The 7,028-nt window shown below is 46.5% G+C and overlaps 1 protein-coding gene across 1 annotated transcript; it reads right to left on the bottom strand.

Moving 5' to 3' along the window:
- Positions 1-2,202: 2,202 nt before the first annotated feature.
- Positions 2,203-6,784, bottom strand: LOC123167491 (deoxyribodipyrimidine photo-lyase). Its single transcript, XM_044585328.1, has 10 exons — positions 6,274-6,784; positions 6,004-6,152; positions 5,714-5,910; positions 5,382-5,622; positions 5,021-5,178; positions 4,886-4,922; positions 4,728-4,786; positions 4,286-4,367; positions 2,754-2,825; positions 2,203-2,635 (listed from the first exon to the last, which is right to left on the bottom strand). Exons 1-10 carry the CDS (start codon positions 6,620-6,622, stop codon positions 2,453-2,455), a joined length of 1,527 nt encoding a protein of 508 aa, XP_044441263.1. The 5' UTR covers positions 6,623-6,784; the 3' UTR covers positions 2,203-2,452.
- Positions 6,785-7,028: the final 244 nt, after the last annotated feature.

Genomic DNA, 7,028 nt, shown 5'->3' with positions numbered 1-7,028 from the left:
CAATTCGGATGTTGTTGTATTTCCAGATATCAACATGTCTGGGGCCGGTGCGGTGGCCCTAAACCATGAGGGAATTTGTGTTGCCGCTTTCACAGAGCCTCTTCAAGGTGCATTAGAACTTGAACTTGCGGAAGCTATGGCTCTTCGAAGGGCTGTGCAACTAGCATGTGATGAACACTTCTCCAATGTGATTTTTGCTACAGATTGCCAGTCTCTTGTGAATAGGATTAATGCTAGCACCTTTGATCGTTCCATCATTGGTACTGTGGTAAATGATATCAACGTTGCTTCGAGGATCTTTGACTCTGTGGAGTTCAAGTATGTTCGTCGGCAAGTTAATGTAGCTGCTCATATTTTAGCTAAGTCTTGTAAGTATTTACCTAGTCTTGTTGTTTTCCATTCTGCTCCGGAATGTTTTTTTTTGACGCGTCAACGGCGGGCTTACGCCAGCCTGAACATATATTAACAGCATCAAGCGGTTACAAAGAGTAGCAAGAGTTACATGGGGAGTCGGGGGTGAGAGAAGTAAGGGAAGGGTGGAAATTACAGTTAGCCTACAATCTCGCGGCAAGATGAAACAACATAGTGGCCCAGTCACGTATCAGATTTTGTTTCTGAACGTTTGTACATCTGTTGGACCAGAGAATCAGGTCGTCAGCTGCCGCCCTGGCGATGCAGTGGAGGCCCTGAGTGTCATTACGGAACACTTTGGCATTGCGTCTTTTCCAAATGTTCCAGAGCAACGCCAAGATCACAGTGGAACGAACTTTGTCATGAATTGAAGCTTGCCAGATGTGGAGGAGGCTGCAAGGCCTCACATCTTGGAGGCTGCCAAGTTGATCCCACAGCAGACGCAGCAAGGGGCAATTGAACAGAAGATGGTCAATGCTCTCACAGTGCCCGCATAATGGGCAGGCGTCAGAAGTTGCAATCGATCTTCGGAAGCGACGTTCATTTGTGTATACGCGGTCCTTGTGCGCCAGCCAGATGAATAATCTGCATTTGTTCGGGGCGTAGTTCTTCCAGATTGCAGGTGCAATGGGGCCGATCGGAGTGGATGCCCAAGTCTCCTTGTACGCCGCCTTGGTGGTGAGTGGTTTGCCATCTTTCCTACTAATTCTCACATCTGCAACCTGCTCATTCAGGTTAACGGGGGCTAAAATAATGCGCAAAGCTGTAAGCTCAAGATCGGCTGCATGGGAGAGTCTAGGGGCTAGGAAGAGGTTCAGATCAGGGGTGTCGAGCGCCAGAGCAACTGAAAGAGACTGCTTCAAAGAGTGGGGAAAAAGGGCAGGGAATTGTTGAGCTAGAATGGTGTCGGTCCCAGCTAACCAGAGGTCAAACCAGAAGGAGGTCGTGACTCCATTACCAAGGGTAACCTTAGTAATCAATCTAAAGAAGGTGAGACCATTGAGGATGTCTCGCCAGATGGGTGTTGTGTAGTTGTCCTGGCATCCCAGGTCATGGGAAGAAGTCCAACCATATTTGTTGAGAAGATAGTTTGAGTCAGTGGGATGTGCCGAAGCGTGAAGTTTTGAGATGTGTTTTAACAGCAGACAGACATTCATGTGTGGGAGTGAAGAGAAACCTAATCCCCCGTGCTCGAATGGAGCACAAACTAGATCCCAAGCCACTTTACATTGCCCTCCTGAGATGGAGTCCTGTCCAGACCATAAAAAAAGCACGACAGCGTTTCTCGATTTCAAGAAGAGTGCCCGTAGGAATCAATAGAGCACTCATAGCATAGATGGGCAAAGCACGCAACACAGAACGGACCAGAATGGCCCTCCCAGCCAGAGAAAGGAGCAGGCCGCGCCAGCCAGCAAGCCGACGGTCCACTTTATCAATGATGAAGAAGAAGGCCGACATATTAAGTTTATTTGCTCCGGAATGTATCCGGGAGACTCTTTGTAACTTTGTTCTAAGTAATCAATAAAGCCGACATTTCTCTTAAAAAAAACACTAGGGGTGTTACACATGCCATGTAGATGTGTTGTGTGTCAATGTAAACATCTCGCTGGTGGTAAGGATGAGGTCGGCAAAGTAACAAATGAGATCGAGCGGGAGTGCTATCCAGTCCGATCTCATTGCGCCTCGCAGTTTTGAGATGCCATTGTCATTGAGGGAGCGAGATGGAGGCGGTGGTCTAGTTTCTCATGGAGAAGCAGGGCAAGAGGATGTGACGACGTGGGTACACAGGTATATGTGCCTTCAGCGAAGATTTCTCGAAGGTGCATCATGGAGCGAGAGAGCATGCCTCTACATTCTTACTGTTGAAATATTATGTGATCAAATGCCTATGTAAACCTCCCCGCAAAAAAGAAAAAATCCTATGTAACCCACGAGTTAAAATGAACAAACAACTAATTACAATATTTAAGTTGTCTTTAACTGCCAATTACCACTATAGACCAGAATCAAAATCAATGCGGAACTAGAGTTAGTAGCTGGACTAGTCCTTCTCAGACTTCGAGTACTTGGCTGCTGAATTCAGAGATTCCTCCGGTTTCCTTTTCTTGGGTTGAGCAACCAATCTTTTGACGTAAGAAATGTAGGCATCGACGTTGAATTTTCTCTTGCAACCAGCATAATTCATGTAACGTATCTTTCCAAATACCGGACGCTCCTTCCAACCCTAAGAAAATAGTACGGTTGTGAAAACTACTCGCAAGCCTCCAAACTGTGATTAATAAATGCGTTTCCGAATAGGATTTTTCAAGGGTTTAAATGCAAAATAAAGGGATCTCACAAACCTGATCATGGAGGCCACATATAGACCACATGCAACCAACATAGCCATTGGGATCCCTGCCGTCTATGTGATACTGCAACAGATTAATTCCAAAGATTTAGTTCAAAAACATACTGCAACAGATTACAGCCGGTGCAGGTTTGATGCTTTGTCTATAGTAACAACTAACGACTGTCTAATGGTTGTTAGTTGTTGTCCTCTGTGGTTGTGTTTGGTTGCTATGCCTAGCCTTAGGCTTGCAACCATTTTATTTCTATCAATGCAATGAGAAGCAGAACATTTTAGCTTTCTAAAAAGACTTACAATCGTTCCAAGTACTTAAAAGTGAACAGCCAATAACATGAACTAGGAAAGATAAAATGGTGGTTACGGCAATTTAGATATAGTTTCGAGCTATTCCCTGGGGATCTTTTTCCCAACTTGTAATGGACATCTTACATCCAACTTGTTGTAAAAGAACCAACCAAGCAAAATTTCTCTTGAATATTAGACGTAACTTGGACATCTATTTGCCACTTGCGACTAAAAGGAAATCACTGAAGAGTTACAAAAACATCTTCAGAACAATCAGCATCCACAAAGAACACTAAACGGTGTTCTTCTCTCCAGCATAGGCGACAGAAATACTTGTAGGTCATAACTATGTGCAGGACAACATAAGTCTTTGGTGGTATTGACAAGCTAAATGCCATAGAACAAATTAGACAAAGTACAATTCTAAGCTGAACAAAGTCAGGCAAGTAGCTGAAGCCTCTCCCGATGCTCGTGATGGGCATGGAATCAGGGCAGTTTCTCTAAGGCCGGCTGTTGAGTTAGTCGGTTCATAGGTTTTCGTAAAATACGAGTATTAGTTGGTAATCTAGTTGCAAACTGCATTACCAAAATGGTGGCTGAAGCGGTTTTGTCCTCATGTCTGTTGTAAAAATATTAGTCCTAGTCTGATGCTCCCGTTGGGCACGGAAACGGAGTCCTAGACAGTATAGCATTGTGCCTGGGTGCACTATAAATAAAGGCCTAGCCGGCCATACAAGGGGACAGGTTATTTTTCAGAGACTAGAAAACCAAAAAATTGCCATGACTGGAAGCAGAAAATATCTGCGTGCGCACTAGTTGACAACTAAAGTACGTTGGATTCAGGCTGTGATGCTTCTAATTGCTACGTGATCCCTTTGGAGTGTCCAGGTGATACCCATGGCTGCTGGACTTGTTGTTTCGCCAGAGTTTGGTGATTGGCTGACTTCAGCCCGGCGTCAACTTCACTTGTTACACCACCATATCAACATAATTGCTGTTGTTCCATAATTAGTACTATAAACAAAATTAATCAAATGTAGGCTCTTGCAACTGATGGTTCGGTGTTTTCAGGAGATCTGTAATTGCATAGGATCTTACACTAAAATTTGGCAAGTTTAGTTTCTCACTCATTATGACTGTATGATGTGCTTCATGTGTTTTATCAATTGAAGCTATTTGCCAGCACCAAGAAGTGCAATATAATAAAACTCTACAATGTTGCCAAAATCTTAAAATTACCTTGTCATTCAAATATATTGCTATTGAAAGTGCTTCTTCAGGTCCACTGGTCCATTCTAGAATTTTTTTGGCCCAATACATTCTGCAGAAAATTACTATGTCAGGGCAGAGCAACATGCTTTACAAAGAACATAACTGCAGAAGTAACAATAATTTAGAACACGTCTTGTGACCCCAAGATGAAAGTGGAGCATAGATGCTCAAATGTTCTTTTTCTAGACCGCACAGACTTGCCACCTACTTGGACATGTAAGATCTTCATGGGCTAATGGATTATAATTTATAGGACATAATTAGTTTAGTTTTTCATCTTTTTAGCAACAAGAATAATCTTCTCAGGCAATTCATACCAACCCAAATGACATCAAACTAATGAAAGATCAAATAAAATGCATTAAAAATATGATATCTAAAGTAGGCAACTAGGCATAATTTATTTTACCGCATGAATCCGTGCATTTTTCCATGGTGGACCATCTCCAACTGTGATGCATTCCAGAGCTGATGAAGAATCCAAGAAGAAAACACCTAACTCGATTAGTAAATGAGGTAAGATGATGTTAGTATCTCCAGGAGTAGAACGTGTTATTTAAAACATACAGGATCAGCTGTTTTTGCATTCTCAAGCTGCTCCCTCCTGCAAGCCAAAGTAAATTCTAGTTAAGGAGCCTTTTGCCTCACTGCTGACAAGCAGATATACATATATAGCCCAGATACAAATATAGAGTATCTCACGTGTAAATGTGCTCTCTTTTGTCGGCAGCATGATCCTTCAGTGTCTTCCTCGCCCACTCCCAAGCACCGGCTACCGAATCATAGTGAGGCTGATAGTAGCAGAAGTTGTCGGCTAGCTCCCTCCTTATTATCAGCTCCTCCAAGAAAGCATCCACTGACTGTTCCCAAACAATTGATATTTCACATAGCTATTAGTCATTGGCCTTTCACTGTTTGATAACATACTAACTTCAGCACTGAAATTCAGATTTGCAGTTTGGTGTTGTTAAGAAGAATTATAGTCTGACATCTAATGATATAGGAGTATTATTTTATTGCATAAGGTCTCAAATCACAAGATTCACAAAGTAAACAATGGTACCTTGGGACTAAGATGGCGACGTTTTTTTGCCTCGAGAGCACATCTTTGTGCTGAAATATGCCCAAAATGCAGGTAGGGAGAGAGGCCGGACAATGCCATTGGCTTTGTGGGATAATTCCGGTCCGAATCATAGCTCTTGATCCTCTTCGTTAGGAACCCATCCTTGGTACCCAGAAGTGCCTCCATTGCCGCCGCCTCGCCTGGCTCGCACCAGTCAATCTCTGGCACGTCCTCTGCCTGGCTGCAACATCAGCAAAGAATCCAACACCACTCATAATAAGTTCTTCATTCCACATCACATATGCAGTGAATTTATCGCAACACATCCGGACCTGCAAACCGTGTCAATTAGCGTATCCCAATCAATGTCCTTTGGCTGCTCCCTGTCCCATGGCACCACCTCTCCCAACTCGGGGAACTCAACCAGGTACTCATCCAACACCTTGTTCATCTTGCTTCTGAAGGTCTTGGCAGAGTACTCCAGCTTCCCCGATGCCGCCCATACCGGCACCACGTTGTGCGCGTCCACCTGTGTGCCAATGCCACAAAGCCCGAACGTCTCTCAGTCGAATTCCCCTGAAAACGACTGCAACTTCCCTTGCGATTCCGGTTCGAATTCTACCTGGTGAACGGTCACACTGGCAGCATCGCGGCACAGCGCGCCGACCACCGCGTCCAGTGCCTCGCGAACCGGCCGGAGCGGTGAGAAGTCGGCGACCAGCGCCGACGCCCCGAGCCGCCGAACCAGCGCTGGTATCTCCGTGGGCCCACCTGTCAGCGAAACGTGATAAACGGTTACAATACATTTCTCGTACAGGGAATCGGTTCCCTCTTTCGAAAACGTGGGGCCGACAAGTCAGTCGCCAGAAGGGGATCAAGGCGAAGGGCGTACCGGTAAGGAGGAAGAAGGGGATGCGGCGAGTGGCGGCGTCGGCGGCGAGCCGGCGGAGGCCACGGAGGAGGAATCCGAGTTGGCGGCGGCGCGCGGAGAGGAGGAACGGCTTCGGGAACAGGGAGAACGCGACGGCGAGCGGCGCCGCGGAAGCGGCGGCGAGGCTCGCCGCGTGGAGGAGCGCCCAGTTGTCGGCTAGCCGCTGGTCCCGCAGCATCCAGTAGACCACCGGACCGGGATTCGCGCCAGCAGGGGACAGGCCCTGCCCCGGGTGGAGCACCCGCACGCGGGCTTGGTGGACCGGCGCCGTGACCGCCAGGCCTGGGCTAGGGCTTGCGCTCGGCGCCATCGCGCGGTGGGAGACGGTGCGACGGGGACGAAAAGAAAGCGAGGGAATACAGGGGTTGATCAAACGTGCGCCTGCGCTTTGGGTGCTCTCGGTGTAGGAAGGCTGAAGTTTTTGGCTACTTGGCTTTTTGGGTGATTGGGTCTCGGGGTTGATGGCGTATGGACTAGCTCCTGGCAGGCACTACACAAAGTGGTGTGAGTTATGGCCAGAAAACGGCCACGTCATAGGCCATGCGTCCACACTAAACGCTACCGCATAGACCTGGCGTATAAGGGCACGTCCAACGCGGCAGCTTGGAGAGAGCCGTCAGAGATTAAGGGGCTGTTCGGGTTACTAATCTATAATTTATAATACTTAAATAATTTATCCCCACTAACCTATTTCTCTTCACATGCAGCCTATCCAC

This window comes from Triticum aestivum, chromosome 7D, assembly GCF_018294505.1.
Source record: "Triticum aestivum cultivar Chinese Spring chromosome 7D, IWGSC CS RefSeq v2.1, whole genome shotgun sequence".
Taxonomy (NCBI): Eukaryota; Viridiplantae; Streptophyta; class Magnoliopsida; order Poales; family Poaceae; genus Triticum; species Triticum aestivum.
The sequence above is the reverse complement of the archived record's forward strand: the minus strand, read 5'-3'. Positions and strand labels throughout refer to the sequence as shown.

Bases quoted from the DNA above. Each gene is read 5' to 3' on its own strand.
- LOC123167491 (XM_044585328.1), bottom strand. From the start codon at position 6,622: ATGGCGCCGAGCGCAAGCCCTAGCCCAGGCCTGGCGGTCACGGCGCCG. The intron at 2,826-4,285 runs GTAATTTTAAGA...AATCTGTTGCAG, and splicing joins CAATATATTTGAATGACAAG to TATCACATAGACGGCAGGGA. The intron at 2,636-2,753 runs GTTTGTGAGATC...CTATTTTCTTAG, and splicing joins TATGTGGCCTCCATGATCAG to GGTTGGAAGGAGCGTCCGGT.